Genomic DNA, 26,131 nt, shown 5'->3' on the forward strand with positions numbered 1-26,131 from the left:
TAATCTAAAAACGAACGTCATAGTTTGACGGAACTGTGTTTTCAAAGAAAAAAACCCAGTCAAACACGTTTGATGGAAACTATTTCCTTCAGGAAACAAACAGTTCATGATGATGCTATGCTTGCAACCTTGTGTATTTTTAAATGAAAATCTAATTCAATTTTGTGTTTTCTACTTTTGCTGTGTTTATGTACTTACAATAGCAGTAGTTTCTTGTACAGGCAGCGTCGACAGTTTCTTCTGATCTTTCCGTGTACAATAACATACTATAATGTATATCGGTGAACCGTTCCGAAAATCAATACATATATAATTTTGTCACAGCTTAATTTAAAGCGAATATGTATGATACCAGTTACCATGATTATATATCAATAAACTCATCATAGATACCTGGATCGAAATTTGAATTGCCACCAGACGCGCGTTTCATCTCCAAAAGATACATCGGTAGTATTTTTTCAACACCACATGAAACAAAACAAAAACAAAAAAAAGGTTACGCTTTCACATCCACAAAAAGGTATGCATTTTAAAAAGATTAATCATCAGAAAAGGGTAGGTACCAGAGCCACAGTGGTACCCTTTCAATTGAGTATTAAAGTATATACCCACCCACACCAACGTCCTGAACCGAATGCGTCTATGTAAAAGCTAGATAAATTCGTATGATTTAATAGAAAAGTAAAGACTTATCCACTTTGGGCATTGATTTCTGATCATTATGATTTTAATAATAGTGTCATTTCAAACTTCAGCCTATCTTTACTATCTTTTAGTTTTTAGTTAATAATAATATTGAAAAATACGGTTAAAATGTAATGAGTACGGGAAAAAATAGTACGGGATACAGGTTACAGTGTTGTTTATTCTTTAGTTTTCTATGTTGTGTCATGTGTACTTTTGTTTTTCTGTTTGTCTTTTTCATTTTTAGCCATGGCGTTGTCAGTTTGTTTTAGATTTATGAGTTTGACTGTCCCTTTGGTATCCTTTGTCCCTCTTTTACACATATTGCACCATACCTGATTTGCAAATACTTGCTTTGTATAAACCATATAAAAACAAGTTGAAATCCTGATAAATACAATTTGTTAAAAAGAATATAGGCCCTGTTTTGTTTTAGACTTGTTTGTTATTTTGATTTTGTTTGTTAATTTCTTTAGGGAGTACCAACCTGTATTTGCCGTCTACCGTTTCCGCAACAAGTCTTTTCAACTCCGCATGGCTGAGGGTAGATGCAACATTGCAGACGATAAATTCATTCTTCTTAAAAGCGATTCCATGAGGTCAGCAAAACGATTTCCTCCACGGCCTTTTTTTTTTTTTATCACAATCGATGTTGCCGATGAATTTCGTGGGCAATTTTCGCCGCTATTTGTAAAATTTGTCTTATGGTATGATGAAGTAGTCTTATGGTATGATGAAATGGTCTAATGGTATGATGAAATGGCCATATATCATAATGAAATGGTCTTATTGTATATATGATGAAATGGTCTTATGGTATATATGATGAAATGGTCTTATGGTGTGATGAAATGGTCTTATAGTATATAGATGACACCTCGTGGTATAAGAATTGTTAGCTTGATATTGCAATGTTATGGTATAGCACATTTACTTCATGATCTAATTTTACTTAATGATAAGGTTATCGTTATCACAAAACAGCAGTGGCTTTCCAAAGATATATCTTTTAAAGTTATTTGATTGTAAAGAATTATAATTTATACAAATGATGTTGATAAGAATTTTAAAATGTAAGAATTTACTTTCAAAGGTTCTGACGTTTATCAATGAACATTTTTCATTGAGTTACATAACAAATGATGTCAAAACAAACAATGCAATTTACTTTGTATGTAAACGATGACTTTCTTCTCATTGCGTAATTTAAAGCATTTTCGTAACTTATCACATTATTATTGATCTAACTATTCCTTTTCAATTAACAATTATTTAATATACCTTTTTCAGGTAAAGGTCTAGTTTTTTATTAACTATTTCTATACAATTCCGATGTATCCGTACAAAATTGTTACCAGTGGACTTAGTTGTACCAACAACTGCCAATTTGAAAAACTGAAAAGAAAAAAGAAAAACAAATTTCATGTCTTCATTTGCTTCTATTTCAAATTCAAGCAGTGATATTTTATTTCATTTAATACTATCTTACTTTGCTACTTTTTTGTTTGCATGCTGATTCGTTACTATGTCATATACTTACAGCAACGATTCAGTTTTTATTGATCAATATAATCAAGAAGATGTAATTTGATTGCCAATGAGACAATTCTGCACAAAAAGCATATGACTCAGAAATTGACACCATACGGCCTTTAACAATGGGCAAAACCCATACCGCATAGTCAACTTTAAAAGGCCACGAAGAGAAAAATGTGAAACATTTTTTTTCTGGAACTAACGGCCTAATTTATGTAAACAAAAATAATGAAAAACAAATACTAGTATGTAACACATCAACAAACGACAAACACTGAATCACAGGCTCTTGACTTGAGGACATACACATACATACATAATTTGGCGGTGACAGAAGTGATTACAGGATCCCAAACCTCCCTTAACCTGGGACAGTGGTGTAACAGTCAACATCAGAAAGAAATTTAAAAATCAGATGGATACCAACAAAAACACATAGTGGACGTTAAATCAAATAAAACAGTTGAACCTTTATTATTAGGAATATGCTGAGGGCCGATAAAAAAAACAACGACAAAAGAGATGACTCAGCTTCCAAAATGGGACTTTCTATTTCTATGCAGCAGCATTCCAGCAGAGCGCATGCATACGGTAATATATCTCCAAATTGATATGATGATTTCCTTAATAGAGGGTTGTCGCTCACAAGAAAGGTATTAATGCAAGTTCCAAATCATGCAGTTGAAATCGTCTCTTCGTTATTTTTACGGATGCCATCAAGAGTAGGTTGACCGTTATGTAATATTCGTTTCACAGATGCAATGGGATATGTTCCAAATGTCGAAACTACAATTCCGTTCTCTTTTAAGGAATGTGACTAACCGAACTAGACTATAAACCGTGTTTGTAATAACATGAGCAACACGATGGGTGCCACATGTGAAACATAATTTGCTTATCCTTACAGAACAACTGAGATCACCCCCAGTTTTTGGTGGGGTTTGTGTTGTTTAGTTTTTATTTTTCTATGCTGTGTTTTATGTACTATTGTTAGTCTGTTTGTCTTTTTATTTTGTAGCCATGGCGTTGTCAGTTTCTTTTTTATCTATGAGTTTGAATGTTCCTCTGGTATCTTTGGACCCTCTTTATCCAATTAACAAACAAATAGTAATGCAATCAAAACATTTTTGTCCCTTTTGTAAGCACAACATCAACATAAATTTGTTTTTTGAAATCGGTCATACTAAGTTAATAAGATTAATTTTGGACGTGATCAGCACTGTGTTTTTTTAATTCAAAAGCTGTATATATTATTGCTGTTGTTATATTTAAATACGCATGGCATACCGAGTACAAAGGGGATAAAACTAATTTTTAGATTATAGGTTGATGTAATAACAGCTACAAACGTAATTATTTAAACTAATTTAAGTCTTATATGGGACAAGCAGGCTTAGCAGTCAAACGAACACTTAGGACTGAAAAAAAAGCAATGTTCATAACTATTGTAGGACATAACATTTAAAATAAAAAAGAGGCAAAAGAGGCTAAAGGGATAAAGTTATTAATTTTCGTGTAGTATGTCTAAAGAGCAATATTTTGATCAATTACCTCATGTGGAATCACAATAGTAGTCATATAGAACGCCCGAGGGCTGCTTTTATTTCTCCGTTGCAATGAATAATGTGATAATTCATTATCAAATACACTCAATAGCGAAACACGATATAAGTCTATTCTGGTGTCGTCTATTCCAATCGCCAAGGTTACATTTTCATCTGAAAGAAACACAGAAAAACAGACATAAAAAAAAGCATGAAGAAGTAGGTCCGGTAAGGGCCGATCTCGGCCTCAATTTTTAAGTTCATCTTACTAAAGATTATAGACACTTTTTAAACACTTAAATGTCTGTTTCATTTTATTCAATTAGTTAATGTGAAAATTTTTAACTTATTAAGTCATTAAAAACGCTCCAATTCGAGCTTAAATATAAAACATCTATCAAATATGTCAAAAATCGTCACTTTTACGATGGTTTTTGGAAAAACTGAAAGTGACCGCAGCCGTTTTCATCCTCAACTTTTATATAATTATGTATTATCATCAAATACAACTTTCATTTCAATAGCATGAATGAAAACGAATGCGGAAACTTCATGTAAGACGGAAACCATTTAACTAAAATGCTACAATTGTGAAGAATTCTGTAATTTGGTGACTTCATGATGCTAGTACGCGATGAATGTGCATTGTATTATATTGTCAAAAACAGCCCATATTTATGTAGCAGAAAAATTCTACTTTTCAATAAATATTTTAACGATGACATTTTCACAATTTCCAAAAACTGCTATATTTTTGGGGCAAAAAGGGTCTTACTGAACCTAGTCCTTTATCGCTAACAACTTTTTGCCTTGATTGTGTGTGTTTATTACCTTAAAATACTAATGCGTTGCCAATAACATCAATTCGCAACCACGAAATCACCAATGTTATCGGAGCTTAAAATACAATACAGTTATCTCCGAAATCAGATGCATATATTTTCAGAAAAAAAGCGAACATAGAAATAGTCTTACCTGGAATAGGTCTTCCATGAATTTGATAGTAGGAAAAACTTGATGCATCATATGTCATTAACTTTGCTGTAAAATCAACTGTGCTTTGAGCTGTAACCTCTACATCCCACTCATTCATATCATTCTTACGTAACGACCAACTGCCAGTTTTAGGATTCTGTTGAAAAAATAGTATATTACTCATTGATATGAAAAATGTATAGCGGTTTCAGTGTGAAAAAATTTTTAAGGATCAAAATGTTAAAAAAAGTAAAACAGAGACAGAAAAGCGAACAAAAAAGAAGAGGGAAAACTCTCTGAGAGAAGCTTCTAGAGAAGGATTTGCCAATTTTGTTAGGTTCAACCTATAAACTGTTCACAATATGGATCATGAAAAACATATTTATAAGAAAAAAAAATGTTTATAAAAACTACACTTGACCAGCAATTGAGGAATAGCCAAACGACCAACTGGTAGTTATACAAACGTGGTATACCAATTAAACGTCATGTGTTTAATTATTCGTTGTTAATGTTAATACCTTTCGATGTGCTTTTCTAAATTGACCTTCATTAGAAATGCAAAGAAAATACGTTGATGGTCAAAATTTGCATTCGAGACAAATAGGTATTTTCTACTAACGCAGGACTACAAGTGTATGCACCTTTAAAGCATTAAACGTTATTATACCGAAAGCGTTAGCGTTATAACTCATGGGAGAAATTTACAGAAATCAACGACCAATAACAAATTAACATAGGAAAACTCTTTTCAGAGATACTTACATCCACAACAATACAAATATATGTTGTACCAATATTGTACATGTGAATTGTCTTGTTGTCAATAGGTTGTGTATTCCCTAGGATTTCAAAAAGGAAAGGTAGCTAAATATGTTTTCAAATCATGCACTGTTAATAAGGTCTTTATAATAAATCCTTTGGATGATAGACGTGTATTGATTGATTTTTCAGATTTAGATACTTAATTTTTATTAGTTGTTGCTTTGAACTAGGTGTCATTAACTGCTTGTATTCGAGCATCTTTATTTTGAGTTGTTAAATTATGTGTGTGAGGGATATATGAATTGCCTGTTATATCCAGTCTTTTTTCGTGTTTTTCTCCCATGTATTGATCTCATGAGTTCAGAACTTCTGAAATGATTATTATATTTTGTTATAATTTTAAAATGTTACAAGGTTGGCGAGAGGGTTTGAGCGATCCAGAAAACAGATTGTGTTCGTCACGATCAGTTTGTGCCTGAGCAGAAACATGCAATTCAGTGATTGCCGTTTATTGTAGTTTATTATAATTTTGTTTTCTTTAATTTTATTGAATATAAATGAGGCAGATATTATTCTCTTTTTTTTAAATTTAAACAGGACCTTTTGTTAGTTTGATCTGCGGATTGAGTTTTGCTCATGTTGAAAGTCGTTCTTTTTTCTATAGTTGGTTACTTCTACATTAGTTGAAAGTTGTCGCATTTGCCATCATGTTGCATCTTCTTATTGTTTTATTTTGAATGTGTGTGTTTTCTTTGAAAATATAAACAAATAAACACTAGTACAAGTAAACAAATGAAGTAAATATATAAAAATAAATTACTTAGATTTTATGAATCAATTCCTTTTTTAACCACCTAAGTTTGTCAATAGACACATGTCGTATTGATATCAATGGTTATTAATGATGACTAACCGTTTGAATTTAAAAGGTTGAAATGCGGAACATTGTTTTTGCTGTGTATCTTCAATGTAAATTGAGATATACTTTCATCAATATCAATATTTATTTGTTTTGGTGTTGATGGTCCTCCTGGCAATACGTTCTTGAAGATTAATACTTCAGACTTTGATAGAGATGCCTACAAATAAAAATTCAAAAATGTAAACACATATTTGACTCTTTTTGATGTAAACGTGAGGTGATGATGCCTATTTGACCTATAGAAAAAAAATGATTGCTGAAGTACTACGTCAATATGTAACATGTTAACTCTTTACCAAGATTATTATAAAGTCAATTCAATTATGTCATTCAATTAAGTTTATGGAACTGTGATGCTGACATGATATTTTTAATAAAAATGCAAAGTCTTTAAAACGAAAGCCTATTTATTTTTTTCGCTTATTATGAAAGAAAAGAAAAAATACCAAAAACACATTCAACCTCAGAAGTAAAACCGGACAACGATAAGAAAATGAAAAAAAAACCAGGCAAGCATCTATACACAAAGCACGACAGATAAAAATAAAAAATGAACAACCCGATTCCAACCACTTAAGGTGGTACCTAAAACTACAGGGAGATACCTCTGTAATACCAACTAAACGTTTTAATTACGTTTTTGTTGTTAAAGAATATTAAGCTTCTCAGTGATCAAAATAAGTGGTTGTCAAACTGCTATATAACCTGTGTATTTGTTCTGATAAAACGGTTGGTTCAAATTTGTTCAAATTCTTATATTTTTGTCAAAGGGTCAAAGTAAATACTTTGTCAAAATTTTAAGAAAATTAAACGAGCCAAATTAATTTCAGTTAAAGTGGTGGGTACCATCTTAATGTGCTCCTGAGGAATAAACATATTTTGTCCCACAAGTTGCATTCATTGTCTTCATATAAGTACAAATCCGGTGATAAATATTTTTCGGTAGTTCACATGAAATTAACGAGCTTAAACAAGTGCATAACTTTCATCCCGTTAGAATATTTGATTATTGTTACATATTGCATTCACTCGACAAAAGAGATTTTTACAGCTTGCGCACCTTTTAATGATGAAATTACCGAAGAAGAAAAAAACAGTTTTGAAGTTTGATAAATGGGAATGAAATAAAATCAAACTACAACCATGGTTATCTTGAACACTTGTTTATCGCGAAACCATTATTTACCTTGAACATATTTGCTACATAGGGTATTTGATCCTTGGTAGTCTGTAACATATGACCACCGGATACTGAGGCTAAATGACGATACACGTCCATTAGATCCCAGGGGGTTGCACGGCGATGGTGATAGTGTTCTGTAATTGAAAATGAAATATTCTTTTGGAATAAAATATAATTGAACTTATTTTAATAATAAACTAAGATGCAAGAGTATGTCAAATAATGTAATAGTATATATTGGTTAATAGTTGAATATTTTTTGTACTTTTCTTTAATAAATGAATAAATTATAGTTGTAACTTGATAAAAATTATGAGTGTTTCTTTTTTGACAAAACTATGAACATTTTATTTATCCTTATATTTGTTTGGCATATCACCTCTTAAATGAAATGTTGCATATACGATACATGTAGCTATTTGGTTAAACTCTAAAGTATGTATTAAACATTATTTGAAAAACAAGAATGTGTCACCATTACACAGATGCCCCATCCGCTCTATCGTTTTCTATGTTCGGTTGACCGTGAAAATGGGGGAAAATCTAATTTGGCATTACAATTAGAAAGGTGATATCATAGGAACCATTTGTACTAAGATTCAAGTTGATTGGACTTCAACTTCATCTAAAACTCCCTCGGGACAGATGGACGAACGGACGCACATACCAGACAACAAATGAAACAATATCAGAACTGAAATGTATGAAGAGTCTTCGGCTCTTTTGCCTGCACATTACAAAACACAAACCATAAAGGAACATTACAACTACGTTTCCGCCCCTACTACTTTATGTACATACCTATTCCTGGGTTTAAGTTGTCACTATACTTCAAACCGTTGTGATTCGTTGTTGAACATGAACCGGTGACAGTAAAGAGTATTTGGAGTTGTTTTTCTGCTATAAGACTATCGATCTTTTCTTGTTTATAATGATCTTTTGGTGTAGCATCAGTGAATACGTATATAATAGATCCAGGAGAAGATGCATTAGCAGCTAAAACAAGAAAAAAATGTTCCGATCAATATAGTAAACACTCGATTGGTAATATGTATTTTAATTTTGTAAAGCATCAGTTCTTAGGAATGAACAACGATACAAGTTATTTATGTTTTTATTAACTTTATATGCAATAACCCGCTGAATGGGTTTATATTTTTAGGAAACTGTTTAGCATATTTATTCTTGAAAACATCTCTTTATTTTTACTCTATTGGCCAGTTTTGTCAGCGATTTTTTTATTCATGTGACACGAATAGTCAATTACTTGTTCTTGGTTTGCAGTTTTTCCTGCCAAGCATCGTTACATTTATTTCGGCTTGTCTATAGTTCAGTATGCCCTATGGTTGTTATGGCCCTGTATTTGCACAGTCGTTCCTTTTTTTGGTCAAAAAACTTGACAGATTTTTTTGCAGTGATAAGGGTTATTTTAGAGGAAAATGTTATCGTTTTATTGAACAGTAGGCATATACTAAAGACCCGTCTAAATAACATTTATTTGATAAAAAAAACCACTTACCGTTACATTGATGATATTTTTTTCTCAAATAATTAAGAGTATACTATATATACTGCTGAAATTCACCTAAAGAAACTTACTTTAAATAAATCAAATTTAAACGGTTTTAAATGTCTTTTCCTATATTTAGATATTCATTTATCAGACGGGACTCTCCACCCAAACATTTACGACAAAAGGGAGATGTTTTGATCCTTAATTTTCCTTTTTGAATGATGATGTTAATTTGGCTCCATCTAACGGTGTTGATATTTCACAATTCGGTCGCTATGACCTTGTCTGTTATGAATTTTTTTTTAACAAACGTAATCTATGTATAATTGGTCAATAATTAAGCCAGGAGTTTCGTTACCACAAATTACTTAAAACCTTTACTAAATTCGGAAATGTTTTTAAAAGAGGAACGAAAGATACCAAAGGGACAGTCAAACTAATAAATCTAAAACAAACTGACAACGCCAAGGCTAAAAATGAAAAAGAAAAACAGAAAAACAATAGTACGTACGACACAACATAGAACACTAAAGAATAAACAACACGAACATTGTTAACATTGCCTGATAAACTAGTCGATCCTTTAAATAACCTTGTTATAAAAGGTTACCAATGCAACACTGTAACTAAATCATTGAATATTGTTTTTGTTGGTATAAATAAATCAAAAGCAAAGTAAATATTATTATTATATACACATACACATTCAAGGTTCTACAAGCTGTCGATACTTCTACATTGACATTGCACAAGGTCATGCTTTGATTTGACTGATTTAGACGTCTTTACGCTAAATCAATGGGATGTTGAATGTGAACTGATTGTCAATTTAGTCTTAGAGGCATGCTTTTTTATATTAGTTGTAAGTGGCGTTGAACTATCTGTCAGTAAATGCGAGTACTCTCAGATCTGTACTTAAGGAATTATTGTTGTTAGGATATACAAGTACACGTCCACGTCCACTCTGTGTAGTATTTCAATTTGTATCCATCTGATGAGTGATTTTTATAGTTCGTTCTTATGGTGTACTGTTACACTACTGTCCCATGAAAGGATATGTTTGGGATCCAGCTAATATGTTTAACCCCGCCACATTATGTATGAACAGTATATGCATGTCCCAAGTCAGGAGCCTGTATTTCAGTGGTGGTCGTTTAAATTTGTGTTACATATTTGTTTTTCGTTAACATTTTGTACATAGATTAGACCGTAAGTTTTACTCGTTTGAATTGGTATACATTTGTCAAATCAAAGCCCTTATAGGTTATTATGCGGTATTGGATTTGCTCAATGTTGAAGGCCGTACGTTGACCAATAATTGTTAATTTATATGTCATTTTGGTTTCTTGTGTAGACATGCCTCATTGGCAATCATACCACATCTTCTTTTTTTTTTTATAAATATTGTTTCTATTTACGAAACATGAATGCAAATTTTTTTGCATTTCAAAGATATTCAGAATTGTACGACATTTAAAGAAATATTTTTTCTCTTACCTGACTCAATAGCAGATAACGAAAATTCCGGACAATCATTACCATTACCGCCCTGGGCCTTTAATCCATTAATCCAGTTTGTAATATCTGCTGATGATGTAGTCTTTCGTACATTTATTGATGTCACTGTTAAAAAATCTTTTATTCATTACAATACGCATACCCAGTCTATTACATGAGAACATCTTTTTCCTCGTATTTCTTTTTATAAATGTCTTCTTTTTAATCAGGAGGACACTTTCAACGTGTGAAACACAAGTATAAATAATTATCGGAATACTACTGACATCTTTACCAGACTGAAGGGGCATAAGCTGTCAAAATGAAAACACTATACACTTGTATACGTAGAATGAAGATTTTTCTAGGTATGTTTGATTTTCTATCATATATATAATAAATTGAATCATTAACTTGCAAGTCTATAATAAATTATCGATGCTTATTTTAACAAGATTAAATTAAACTGACAGCTAAAAGTGAGATTTTATTTCACAATTGCGCTTTTATAAATGTTGATAAAAAACACAAACAAGATATTTGAATTAAGTCAATCTCGTAGCTTATGTAATTTTAAGCTTTTTTAAGGTTAGCACGTAATGCATTACTAATACATTCAATTAATTTATCAAAACGAACATTTTTTTTCATTTTCATATTTGTTCCCATTTTCTAAATTAAATTGTTGAATCAATTGTTAGTAATGTCAGTGGTCAGAAAAGAAACTTACCTGGATCACTAAAGGTTACAAGAATATAATTATATGGTGAATTGGAAACAGTACTGGCAGCCTGTATAATTATATTTGACTGCTGTATGATCGTTGGTAAATCAGAAGACATTGATCCACTTGTGTCGATTACAAAAACTAAGGAGTAATCAGAGTCTAATTGTAGCAGCTTCATGAAATTTTCTGGAGAAGTCAAGTGTCGTATCCCATTTGCTACAAAAAGGGACATCTTTGTTAAGAATGAAGATATGTTTGAATAAGTAAAACGTCCGGAATATGACAGTTGTTATTCATTCGTTTGATGTATTAAGGCTTTTGATTTTGCCATTGGATATGGGAATTCCGTTTTAAATTATCCTTGGATTGCGGTATTTTTACTTTTTGTAAAATAGCATTATGTGAAAAATAGTTTAACATTGATAAATATGTATTTTATGACACAGACACATATCTTCGCTAGCCAAGGGATACGATCCACTCCTCTCCTCTCCATCTGTGGCAGATAAAGCAAGCACTTATGATAACAATGTTGCGCATCTATCGGTTGTTTATAGTCAGACTACATTATTCTTGACTAGTGGTAGCACCTAAACTCTCTTCAGTGTGAAGGTGAAAATACAGTAGCGTTAAGAGTCTACAAACTTGCTGAAGCAGGAATAGAAAATATACATTTACTTTCCAACATATGTGAAGAAACAGGATTTTCTATTAGTTGATTGCACACATTTTTATTGTCACTAAATAACTTTGCATGTTTTGGGGTTTAAAGACTTGTTGCACAATTTGCACGTGGCAATTGTTTCTCATCATTTTGTACATTTACACGTGCACGTGATCATGTTATATGTACTTTTTGATTGGATGAGGCCAGTTACGACTGTTATCAATGAAAATCATAACCTTGTGTCTCCGAAATTCAGACCCAATCCGACAAGGGTCGAAAGGAAGGGAGTGGATCGTAAACCTTGGCTACCGAAGATGATATTGCCTCAAATACAGAAACTCAATTCAGCGTGAATCATCAATTTTTCATTAGTTTTCAATAATGATTTTAGAAAGAACAATACAGTAGAAGTATTAACAGTAAGTGATTTAGTCAAACTTACTGTTGTCATTCAAGAAGTACACAGTATGGTCTATAGCCGTTTCCGCTGCTTGGTCATGTTTATAAAAATGCGGAGACCTCTCACTTATTCTTGAGTCTTTATTTATTCCGCCCGTCGCTGCAGATGAGGTGTAGTCAGTTTCTCCTCCGTGGCTACATTTGCCCTTTGTATTAACTTTTGGGTCTTCTGTTAAAAGAAATGACATATACAGTCCACTGAAACTAAAGCAGCTCCTATATTTGTTGTATTAGTTATTTTTCATTTTAAAAATGAATTGTTCCTCGAAAAAGGGAAAACATTTATTTTTGCTAGCATAAGCCATTAACAAACCATAAACTTATGTTTGATCACATATAAAGGTTCTATGCATTTAAGTTTTCCGTCATTAGAAATAGCTCAAATTATCCAATTCATATCCAATTCATAAACGGAATTTTAGTTTTACAGTGATTTAATTTTTTTACAACAACTAATCACCCATTATAATTAAGAGTTTGTACAAATATTCGTTGGTGTGTTCGACAAGTTTGATGTCAATATGATGTGTAACCACCCTCTTCCAGAACAATTTCATAACAAGGGGTCTCATACTCTGTACAAGCCTCCTGACCTTTGGTTGAGAAAATTTATTTAATTCATCACCAGTCGCAACTCTTAATTCGCCAATATTTTGCAATGGAGGATCTCTGAGATTTCTGCAAACGGTATCCCAGACATGTTCGATAGGGTTCGTGTTCGGAGACATGGAAGGCCAAAGGATAGTGAGTTGTGGTCCATGTACAAGGGTCTTGAAGTAATGTTTCTAAGCATTAAATTCGTGTTTGTCTGTCCGTCTGTCCATTCATGTTATCGTGCAAAATATGCATTTCCCATTTCCTTTCCCATATAACTGGTCGTAACAGAAGCCGATTTTCATTTGACCAATGAGTGTTTTGGCACTTTCTCATGTTCCAGTGTCGATGGTCTTTAGCCCATTGAAACATGATTGTACGGTGCCTGGATGTAAAAGCAGATCTCTTGACTACGTAACTTGCTCTTAGGTTGCCTCTTTTAAGTCGACAGACAAATGTTCGTAGTGTTGTTTAAGCTGCGGGTAGCGGTAAATGGGTTGACTATAGCACAACGAAAAAACAGTGTGTCATCACAATGGATAGATAAACGGGTTATTACGGACTTTTGTCTATAATTTACAGTTAATGTGTGACATTGTAAATGTCTGACAATGACGGTGTGATTAACATTGAAATGGTTAAATGTACGTATGATCATATTGCTCCTATCGGCATTTGACATGCCAAGGGTTTGCCAACGTTCAGCCACAGATAATTGCCATTTTACACAATACAATGACCTGATGAAGGTCTCATTTCGCCTGTACGAGGGACAGTATGAAGTTGATCTAAAGGTATCGAAGCAGTGTATTTGTAAAATTGCAGATGACCTTCAATAAGAAATTGATTGACAGGTTTGTCGGACTTCAATCTTTTTGGTCGTAATGATTTCTCTTAGTTTATGTCAGAGGCAATTCATAACACCAAACATTTATATGTTTTGCAATAGTTAAGAACGTATTGCCAGTTATATTGAGGTGGTGATTTACTTATAGTGGAGCGTATATTATTTGTAATGAACTATTAGTATTAAATATTATTAAATGACTAACTTCAATATGTTAATTACAAATTATACAGTAGACATCTCTCCTCAATGATCTCGTCACGCAACACAAGTTTGCAGGGATATGGAAATATTGCAACCAGGTCTGCACTAGCAGCGAACTCGTTGCAAAATGGTTACTTGTTCTCGTTTTGCATATTATGGGGTATTGAATATACATGCGAGACATTTCGCTGAAGTTTAATGTCAACCATACATAGTAATGTTAATAGTCTTTCGTTGGAGCAAACCGTAGTGAATACTTTACTAAATGACTATGGAACATTTATTGTACAACAATTACGCATAGAACTGTTTGAGAACATATTCCAAACTTTTAAGAAGGATAATAATAACTATTGAGTTATATAGTCAACTAATAAATTTTCCCCTAAAACGTCTGGATTTTACATGATTTCCCAAAAGATAAACACTTTTGAATCGTTTGGCTGCAAATGTACATTTTGTGCGTAAACATTCATAAATGTAGCTGATCAAACAATTATCGTAAAGAATAAAAGATCATTAGACTGACAGTAGTTAATTTCAGATAGATTTGTGGTTCATTATCTTAATTTTTAACATGTTTTTATTGTGTGTCTTTGAAAGGTAGACATTTCAAATACATGCAAAATTTGAATACAATGAACCGTTATTCGAAGATAAGTTGTTTAGAGGTTTAACATCCGTCATCATTGGAAATCGATTAATACACATCACAAGCGATGCCGATACTTTTTATTCTGTTTTTTATATTGTTCTTTTCAATTGTGTAGATCAACCAATGCAGCCCATTTCCTAAACATGGGTTTACTACCGAATCTACACTATTCTTAAGATGTGTTTTGTTGTTAAAGCAGACGATGTTTATTCTGTCAATGGTATTGTTCTGTTTACTTAAATGTTCATGGATATGTTAATTCTATGACGTTATAGCAACTTACACAGTGTACTTTTACTTCAGATGAATTGCTGCTGCTTAAATTCTTTTTTTTTTATTGATTTAAAAGGGGTTAATGATGCTGTAAGGGTAATCAGAAACACAAGGAAACACCATAAACAACATGAAAAAGGTATAAAAGACAACAAAAGCTCACAAAATACTGCACGGAAAAAATGAAGATTAGTCGACACAAAACCCACCAAGAACCAGGTTGACGACATGTGTTTTGAAGATCGTCGTTCCTTATCAAACATATATCACTAGCATTTGTATGCGTTTCATCCAACAGCTCTATTTCGAACATGTTTGAACTTTTTTTCTAAGATTTAGTTGATGTTTTGTAATTCCAATAATAAAATGGGGAACACTTGCATTTTGAAATAAACATACAATGTTTATACAACAGTGACCTTTAGTTGTTAATTTCTGTGCCATGTTTGGTCTCTTTTTGAGAGTTGTCTCATTGGCAATCATAACAAATCCTCTTATTTTGAATCTTAATTTACTTACTGTATGGCTTTGCAATGTCTTGTCCTGATTTATATCCGCTTGTCAAAAACTGTTTTTTCGGCAAGATTATATTGAATACACAAACTCCTCTAAAAAGGAAAAATTTACAACATCTTCTTTTCATTTAGTTGTGATAAATTATAATTTTCAAGTGTCTGACAGTATGTTGTCCACAATAATTTCGCCAGTAATTAGTAATAGACTAAAACACAAGAAACATTCAGTTTAATTTTGATAATACCACTATTTGGACCCTCTAAATTTGAAAAATCAAAAGTTATGACACAGCTTTATGAAATTCTTCACAAGAAATTGAGTCTTTCAGATGGTGTTTTATTAATTGTGAATATTAGTTTAGTTTATTAATTTAGAATATTAAGTTTGAACCAAAAGTTTAAAGAAAAAGATACATTTTGATACAAGGGGTCCAAAAATTGTTTAAAAGGATATGGACCATACCAAACGTTTCCAAGAACTATGAAAAAATTTGACATTTTAAATCCAATATTGCAATAACGGCATGTTATATTTGTCCATCATAGGGACATAACAACTGACATTTCTGCACAAATATTGATAAATAATAACATTGCATGTATGTTTCATTATGATACGTTATGAGATGAGCTCCCACAATAAAGTGCACTGGTAAATTATGGAAAAAAAACTTGATAGAAATTGTGTTTTCATGATCCCAGCTAAAAAAAGTAATTATCAGTATTGAATGCTTCTTTTTGTAATTTCATAGAGTTGTAATAGCGTTAACCGTGTGCTCATTTTAAGAATGAAGCGATTCGGTCAACGCTTTAACACTCAAATGAATTTATAAAAGAAGGCATTACAATTCTTAACTTAATTACATATTTCATTAGAATCTATGATTTGATTGATCAAGTACAACAATCGCAAGGCACTCAAATGTTATATTTTATTTCCGTATGATAGCATTACATGTATGTTTCTTTATAACGTATGCTATCTTGATTGTTTAAGATCAATCTCGAGTCATTCTAAAATCACGAGTCCTTTCCAAATGAAATGTAACTTTTATGATGACACAATCTTCCAAAAAAAATAAACAGGTAGATAAAAGAAATAGACATCGTGTTTTCATGATCCGAACTATAAAAAAGTAATTATAAGTATCGAATATGTCTTTTGGTAATTCTGTAGGGTTGTTAAAGCGTAGAAAATGCGTACATTTTAAGCATGAAGCGCTTTAGCACTCAAATAAATTAATGAAGAGAAGCAATCAATTCTTAAAATCGTACACAACATAAATGATTGCACGTGTTTTTCGTGGCAAAGGTAAAACAATGCATTGAAAAACAAACAAAAAGTTAAATTTAACTTTTTTATATGTAGAGCATACAAACGCTTTCTTTTTCTAAGAATTTAATGCGTCTTTTAATAATTGTATAGGGTTGTGTAAGCGTTTATCAATCGCGATAATTTTGATAATTAAGCGTCTCCGCGTTTTCTTACAAAATAAGATTTTTTCATCTCTTTTTATACCGCACTAAATTTAAAAATATAGAAGCATCAAATACAAAATAACATTAACATGATTAACAAGCTGATTAGGATAGAAGAGTTTTTACTATAGTCACATTACCTTAAAAATGTTATGTCAAATTTGTTAAATTCAAAGAATTGGTCAATATTATTTGACGGAATTTGATGTGACTGTCATACAAGTGAGAGGTTTAGCTAGCTATAAGACCAGGTTCAATCCACCATTTTCTACATTAGAAAATGCCTGCACCAAGTCAGGAATATGACAGTTGTTATCCATTCGTTTGATGTGTTTGGACTCTTGATTTTGCCTTTTGATTTTTGATTTTCCTTTTTGAATTTTCCTCGGAGTTCAGTATTTTTGTGTTTTTACTTTTTATATGATATGTCTGGTAAATAATGTTCGGTTTACAATTCTTGCTGTCAGACAGTTGTGCATCTAAATTGTTAAAATCAGGATAATGAATACATACACACAATTTTTACAAGCGTCGTCACTAGGACCTGCAGTTGGTAATAATTTTACTCCTGCCATACCTGAAGACATTTAAGTGATTTGAAATATTATATCAAAATGTGTTAGCAGAAAAAAATACTTGTAAAATACCAGTACTTATTGAAAATGAACTCTGTTTATTACTCCCACACTACATTTGTGATGGGAATGTCATTGACGTACGACGTTTATGATTATGAACTATTATTGATTATTGATTACATGTTTATATACATATTTTAATTGTGCCGAATGTCTATTGGGATATGATTTCTTATTAATAAGCTCTGACCATTTTATATATGGTCGGTTTTTGCATGACAAGTTGAAACACAGATCTCCGATTTTCCAAGGCCCTTACATCACTCCCTCTTCTTTAAAATAAACAATCAAATTCAGTGATGAGGTTTAACAGCCAACTTTTAATTATTACTCGACAATTATCTGTCATGTTCTATGGTAACTACATCTGTTTGTCCATCACCCTGTCCCCTTACCCGTTTTGATAAATAGTTTAAAACTGAGAATGCCATATGCATGCAATAATGAAAAAACATACAACAGAAAAGGATAATGATAAAAAAAATAGAACACATACCGACAGCGGGATATATGGTTACGCCGTTGTCTTCGATCCAGTTGGTATTTGAATAAAACATTTGTAAAATATGTAAAAATTGCCCAATAAGTTGTCGTGATAATTCATAATCAGGATTCGGCTTATTTAATTCCAATAGAAGTTGTGTGCGTATACCTTGGAGCTTTAAGTTACCTACAAATTGGAAAAATATACAATAACTACATTACTAAATGTATAATGCACTAGCGTGAAACAAAAGTATGCAATTGGTAATGATATCTTAACACTTTTATGGTGAATTAAGCTGTCGAAGAAACACTACCTTTTCAAACAAAGTTTGTATTTTACAACAAAAGTTAATGGTACCAATTGTATTGCACCTGATTGATGTCTAAAACTTGATGCAAATGTTGAAGAGCTGATAAAACCGAAAGTTTGGCCTGATGAAGGAAGATAACAGTTTCATTTAAAATGATTAAGAAAGCTTTATCAGTATCTTTATGCCATGTGTCGAAAAACTGGTCACTAGACTGATGATCCCATTGGAGATACTTCTTTAGATCATCTCAATATTATATCTTACAGCGTTAAGACCGCAGTTTATGTTGCGCAATTAGTAGTAGTTTTAATTCTGAGTTTTCCATTATTATATGCAGTTTTTTGTATCGATGTACTAGGCAGTTTTCCATTATGCAGGTATTTGTCAATGCATCAGCCAAATTAATATTAAAGTAAACAATGGTCCGTTACACTTAAAATGAACAACCAAACTTACAGGTAGCAGTCCTTCAAAACAAATCTATTTTAATTGTTGATCTGTTTCTATATTTCATGTGACTGGAGGGTTTACTATAACTAGAATGATCGCAAATTTAGCTTGTGTTGTCGTTTATATTCGTTCACATAATTCAATATCTTTCGACATTCATGCTTGGAAAATAATGAGCTTGGGTCTTGTTTTCATATTCATTTTTTTACCACGTCTCCTTTTATTGATTTATCGGAGAAAAGGATAAACAGCTGCTGATATTTTTCAATTAGTTGAAGTAAGCAACCTTGCTGCATGTGATGAAATTGTCGAAATTAAGTTTAACAGTTGCTAATGATTAAACCCTGAGAATAAATCAAATTATAACATGGGTTATGCCCTAAGAATAAGAAAACTATTACTTTGTTCTATCTGTTCACCATTAAAATGCCAGGCAGCTTCATTATAATGGTCCTGGTCAACTTGATTATTGTATCTAACAATGTTGTCAATAGCATCCTGTAGGCGCCTCGGTGATCTTGAACCGAGGTAAGACGCTAATTTTTAATGTGTCGAAAAACTGGTCACTAGACTGATGATCCCATTGGAGATACTTCTTTAGATCATCTCAATATTATATCTTACAGCGTTAAGACCGCAGTTTATGTTGCGCAATTAGTAGTAGTTTTAATTCTGAGTTTTCCATTATTATATGCAGTTTTTTGTATCGATGTACTAGGCAGTTTTCCATTATGCAGGTATTTGTCAATGCATCAGCCAAATTAATATTAAAGTAAACAATGGTCCGTTACACTTAAAATGAACAACCAAACTTACAGGTAGCAGTCCTTCAAAACAAATCTATTTTAATTGTTGATCTGTTTCTATATTTCATGTGACTGGAGGGTTTACTATAACTAGAATGATCGCAAATTTAGCTTGTGTTGTCGTTTATATTCGTTCACATAATTCAATATCTTTCGACATTCATGCTTGGAAAATAATGAGCTTGGGTCTTGTTTTCATATTCATTTTTTTACCACGTCTCCTTTTATTGATTTATCGGAGAAAAGGATAAACAGCTGCTGATATTTTTCAATTAGTTGAAGTAAGCAACCTTGCTGCATTTGATGAAATTGTCGAAATTAAGTTTAACAGTTGCTAATGATTAAACCCTGAGAATAAATCAAATTATAACATGGGTTATGCCCTAAGAATAAGAAAACTATTACTTTGTTCTATCTGTTCACCATTAAAATGCCAGGCAGCTTCATTATAATGGTCCTGGTCAACTTGATTATTGTATCTAACAATGTTGTCAATAGCATCCTGTAGGCGCCTCGGTGATCTTGAACCTGAATTTAAACAAACATATAAAAATGACTAGTGTACGGACAAAACAAGCACCGGTGCAGACACACAGAACCGTCTGCCTGTTATTCCGTCCGTCCGTCCGTCCCATTTAGGGGGTATAAAGATGTGTCAGATAACTCTTCCTGCAATTTGAATGCTAGGACGTTTTCATTTAAGTTTTGTTTTGTGGAAACAGCTTTGACTTGTTAAATAAAGAACTTGTTTTGTCATTGTAACGGTTATCTATTAGTTCGATTATAAAAAAAAAATGTATCCTTACTTTGTTTCTCAAATACAGAATAAAATCCTCATGTGTACAAATCAAAGATGGGAGTCATTGATTAAACAAAGATGTGACGATTTAGGATACTAAATTTGAAGCCTTATTTTGAATTGACAAGCTTGTGAATTTCCTCTGCAGACAAGCAAGGTTAGACATGCCTACATTTATAGAGTAGTTATATCGCTTGAAAGAAATAGACATTTAATGAATTTTGCCATCATTGTCAACACATTTATCTTAAAGATTGTGTCTGCATCGTAGTAAACAAAAAAGACTTTTAATCAGTTTAATCTTGGTTTCTATCATTCAATTTTAATGGTTTGTATGATAACATCAAGCTACTCTCAGATAGTGTAGATTCATAAGAGACTACATCATCTTATCACCATAACTTAATCTGTTTCATACTCTTAACATTAAGACAAACTTGTATGCAAAGAAACGATCTCAGTAAATTATTATTGATATCATTTATATAAATACTATATATGTTAATTGAACATTTTTGTATTAATGATAGTAACTACCTATTAAAAAGCAAAATTACAAAAAAATAAAGTTAAAAAGGAAAACCCCTTATCAAATGACAAATTAAAACCTAAATCACATCAAACGAATACATAACAACTATCATAATCCTAAACTGGAACAGTCAGTGTCTGGTGTAGAAAATATTGGATAAAATCTAGTTTTGAAGCTAGCTAAACCTCTCACTTGTATGAAATTTCACTATGTTGACAACGATGTGTGAACAAAACAAACATAATATGTAATAATGTCAAAAATCATTCTGTTGATTTCTGATGTAAGGGGAGGTACTCGTCTTTGGTTTTAATGATAAAGATATCACTCATAGTGCACATAATTTCTGTACTTAAACAAAATATATAGCATCAGGGGATATGTTACTTTTTGAACAACATAATATGTTTTTAAATATTCAATTTACTTGCTTTTCTTTTTTTGATTATATATGATCTCATATTTTCTTCTTTCTATTTTTACATTTAACAAATTGAATGGGTTTTTCTCTATTTCGTGTTATTGACACAGTACTTTATATCATATTATACAACATCGTTGGTGTATTATAATTACAATTGAATTTTACACAGACATAGCAGGTGAGATAAGACATCTCAAGGATATTTTGACTTTCACACACTTTAAAGGACTCAGCTGTATGAGTCATTTCTTTTTTATGCACTTAACAAAGTACATATTTTTGTTTTTTTATAAAGTAGAAATATCACTTAAGAATGAGTAATGATAATGTAAAATGTTTTTCATACAACTGTCAAGGTCTCAAATCAAAAGAGAAGCGAAAACATGTTTTTGGTTATCTTAAATAAAAACACTGTAATATATATTGCTTACAAGATATCATCAGAAAATGATGAAATATCAATAACAATTCAATGGAGAGGAGAGTGAATTTTTAATTCATTTGCTTCAAATCAAAGATTGTGTGTTTTGTTCAAGCAAGAACAGAGAAATAATGTCTGTACAGTTTTTGGTAATTTCAGGTAAGACGCTAATTTTTACTGATAGTTTTTTTACCTGAACTAATAAGTGAAATGAAGTATTATCTAATAATTTAGCAAACAAAGTACGTAATAGAAATAATTAATCTATAAGAGGTGCAGGTTTTGGGGTGTGGTACCTGGTGCATTGTATGAATCTTGAAATATTTGTTTGAAAATTTAGTCCTTTAAAACCAAAGCAGCAAAGGGAAAGCATACAGGAAAAAATGTTCATAGAAAAATTCAAACGTATATTCGAATTTACAAACAACAAATATTGGAACGCTAGATAAAATTGACATACCTAAAAATTCCGAAAGTCAAATCGAAACATCAGTTAATATTATGTAATGCATGAAATGACGTGTACAGTTTTAGCAATTGTTGAAACCATAGTGTAGTTATATAATGATTTGAGATTTATTCTTTTTGCAATTATATATTTCTAATGTATTCAAGATGAAATATTATAATGATTAGCCTTAACTATTAATTAAAAAAACCCGGTGTTTTCTTTTTTGATAAACTATGTTTTAAACTGCAACTATGAAAGGCGAATGTGGTTTTGACTTACCATATCCTAATAGGATTTTATAGAATCTTATCTGTTAGACGAAATCTTAACAATAATGAACTAGAGGCTCCAAAGAGCCTGTGTCGCTCACCTTGGTCTATGTGAATATTAAACAAAGGAAGCAGATGGATTCATGACAAAATTGTGTTTTGGTGATGGTGATGTGTTTGTAAATCTTACTTTACTAAACAGTCTTGCTGCTAACATTTATCTCTATCTATAATGAACTTGGCCCAGTAGTTTCAGTGGAAAATGTTAATAAAAATTTACAAATTTTATGAAAATTGTTAAAAATTGACTATAAAGGACAATAACTCCTTAGGGGGTCAATTGACCATTTCGGTCATGTTGACTTAATTGTAAATCTTACTTTGCTGAACATAATTGCTGTTTACAGTTTATCTCTTTCTATAATAATATTCAAGATAATAACCAAAAACAGCAAAATTTCCTTAAAATTACCTTAAAAGGGGCAGCAACCCAACAATGGGTTGTCAGATTTATCTGAAAATTACAGGGCAGATAGATCTTCATCTGATAAACAATTTTGCTCTAAATACTTTGGTTTTTAAGTTATAAGCCAAAAACTGCATTTTACCCCTATGTTCTATTTTTAGCTGTGGCGGCCATCTTTATTTGATAGTCGGGTCACCAGACACATTTTTAAAACTAGATACCCAAAAGATGATTGTTGCCAAGTCTGGATTAATTTGGCCTAGTAGTTTCATAGGAGAAGATTTTTGTAAAAGATAACTAAGATTTACGAAAAATGGTTAAAAATTGACTATAAGGGCAATAACTCCCAAAGGGGTCAACTGACCATTTCGATCATGTTGACTTATTTGTAAATCCTACTTTGCTAAACATAATTGCTGTTTACAGTATATCTCTATCTATAATAATATTCAAGATAATAACCAAAAAACAGCAAGATTTCCTTTAAATTACCAATTCAGGGGCAGCAACCCAACAAAGGGTTGTCTAATTCGTATGGAAATTTCAGGGCAGATAGATCTTGATCTGATAAACAATTGTACCTCGTGTCAAATTAGCTCTAAATGCTTTGATTTTTGAGTTATAAGCCAAAAACAGTATTTTACCCCTATGTTCTATTTGTGGCCGTGGTGGCCATTTTGTTTGGTGGACCGGGTCACCGGACACATTTTTTGAACTAGATACCCCAATAACAATTGTGGCCAAGTTTGATTGAATTTGGCCCAGTAGTTTCAGAGAAGAAGATTTTTGTAAAAGATTACTTTAAATTTAAGAAAATGGTTAAAAATAGACTATAAAGGACAATAACTCCTTAACGGGTCAACTGACCATTTAGGTCATGATGACTTATTTGTATTTTTAACTTTGCTGAACATTATTGCTGTTTACAGTTTATCTCTATCTATAATAATATTCAAGATAATAACCAAAAACTGCAAAATTTCCACAAAATTACCAATTCAGGGGCAGCAACCCAACAACAGGTTGACCGATTCATCTGAAAATTTCAGAGCAGATAGATCTTGACCTGATAAACATTTTTACCTCATGTCAGATTTCCTCTAAATCCTTTGGTTTTTGAGTTATAAGCCAAAAAACTGCATTTTACCTCTATGTTCTATTTTAAGCCGTGGCGGCCATCTTCGTTGGTTGACCGGGTCACGCCACACATTTTTTAAACTAGATACCCTAATGATGATTGTTGCAAAGTTTGGTTCAATTTGGCCCAGTAGTTTCAGAGGAGAAGATTTTTGTAAAAGTTAACAACGACGACGGACGACGGACGACGGACGCAAAGTGATGGGAAAAGCTCACTTGGCCCTTCGGGCCAGGTGAGCTAAAAATGGTTAAAAATTGACTATAAAGGGCAATAACTCCTAAAGGGGTCAACTGACCATTTCGGTCATGTTGACTTATTTGTAAATCTAACTTTGCTGAACATTATTGCTGTTTACAGTTTATCTCTATCTATAATAATATTCAAGATAATAACCAAAAACAGCAAAATTTCCTCAAAATTACCAATTTAGGGGCAGCAACCCAACAACGGATTGACCTATTCATCTGAAAATTTCAGGGCAGATAGATCTTGACCTGTTAAACATTTTTACATCATATCAGATTCCTCTTAATGCTTTGGTTTTTGAGTTAAAAGCCAAAAACTGCATTTTACCCCTATGTTCTATTTTTAGCCGTGGCGGCCATCTTGGTTGGTTGACCGGGTCACGCCACACATTTTTTAAACTAGATACCCTAATGATGATTGTGGCCAAGTGTGGTTTGATTTGGCCCAGTAGTTTCAGAGGAGAAGATTTTTGTAAAAGTTAACGACGACGGACGACGACGGACGACGGACGACGACGACGGATGACGGACGCCAAGTGATGAGAAAAGCTCACTTGGCCCTTCGGGCCAGGTGAGCTAAAAAAATACATTAGAAATTGATCAAGCTTGTAATTAATCAAGTGTAACTCATCTCTCTGGTTCAGAGAACTAGTCCGATAGCATATATTTTTGAAATTATGTTTTACCTGCGTAAACCTGATCGTAGAGCTTCTTAGCAGTGATGTCTTGTATTCCCGTCAGAGAACCCGAGCTAGGTGTTGATCCTTCTGGAGTAAGTGGTGTTTCCTCATAGAAGGCTGCTACGGCTTTCAGAATTCCAATTTCTGTGATATCTGCGTGTGTAAAGTCATCTCTACCAACATATAGTCCGTATGGGTTAGAAAAAAAGGCTTCTATATATGCAAAAGTCAAAATAAACAACAAAATATGTTGCATGGTTTGCATTTTCATTGTATACATGCAATGTTCCCAGGTCCGTGTCGCAAGAAGTTATGATTACAGATAAAATTTTCTAAATTAGCCACGCGTTTTCATTTTTGATTATGTGAAAACAAACATTTAGCTTTGCGTTGTATACACAGGTATCAGAAGTAATATAGTATGGTAGAATATTATTCGTCACATGAAGATATTGGAATCTTGAGTGTTTTTGATAAATTCACTCAATTTATTTAACATTCAAATGGGTTTTCCGTGTTGACCTTAAACGATACTTTATTTCTTTTATCTTTTAAGTTCACAAAAAAGTAAATGATATTGCAATTGCAAAACATTTTACGCTTTATAAAGCTGTTTGTGTACTTAAATTTCAATTATTTCATTTCCATTTTTGTAATAAATTGTATAATATAAAAACTTTTTATCTTTGTAACAGAAAATAAATGAGTTCTTTTAGGCATATGCATATCAAAGGAATAGTAAAAGGAGGATTGGTAACTTGTGAAACCTTAATAAAATTGATGCATACAGAAAGATTATTTATCCCATTATGATCATTTTTTTTCAATGGAAAATTTTGAAATTATGTTTGATAGTCTTTTCTGTACTCATGACATGTGTTTCTGGAATGATATGGATTTTCTGTACTCACATGTGTCTCTTGCATGATACGTATTTTTTGTACTTACAACATGTCTCACTAGAATGATACTT

At 32.1% G+C, this 26,131-nt stretch overlaps 1 protein-coding gene across 1 annotated transcript; it reads right to left on the bottom strand.

Annotated features, from left to right (window-relative positions):
- Nucleotides 1–1,728: 1,728 nt before the first annotated feature.
- LOC134706113 (von Willebrand factor A domain-containing protein 7-like) lies at nucleotides 1,729–25,600 on the bottom strand. The gene is made up of 16 exons (XM_063564821.1): nucleotides 25,165–25,600; nucleotides 20,139–20,261; nucleotides 19,329–19,463; nucleotides 18,177–18,350; nucleotides 17,556–17,619; nucleotides 15,568–15,656; nucleotides 12,459–12,644; nucleotides 11,353–11,565; nucleotides 10,623–10,748; nucleotides 8,414–8,608; nucleotides 7,616–7,746; nucleotides 6,421–6,586; nucleotides 5,508–5,584; nucleotides 4,743–4,899; nucleotides 3,775–3,941; nucleotides 1,729–2,082 (listed from the first exon to the last, which is right to left on the bottom strand). Exons 1-16 carry the CDS (start codon nucleotides 25,436–25,438, stop codon nucleotides 1,960–1,962), a joined length of 2,400 nt encoding a protein of 799 aa, XP_063420891.1. The 5' UTR covers nucleotides 25,439–25,600; the 3' UTR covers nucleotides 1,729–1,959.
- Nucleotides 25,601–26,131: the final 531 nt, after the last annotated feature.

This window comes from Mytilus trossulus, chromosome 2 (genome assembly GCF_036588685.1).
Source record: "Mytilus trossulus isolate FHL-02 chromosome 2, PNRI_Mtr1.1.1.hap1, whole genome shotgun sequence".
NCBI classification, from domain to species: Eukaryota; Metazoa; Mollusca; class Bivalvia; order Mytilida; family Mytilidae; genus Mytilus; species Mytilus trossulus.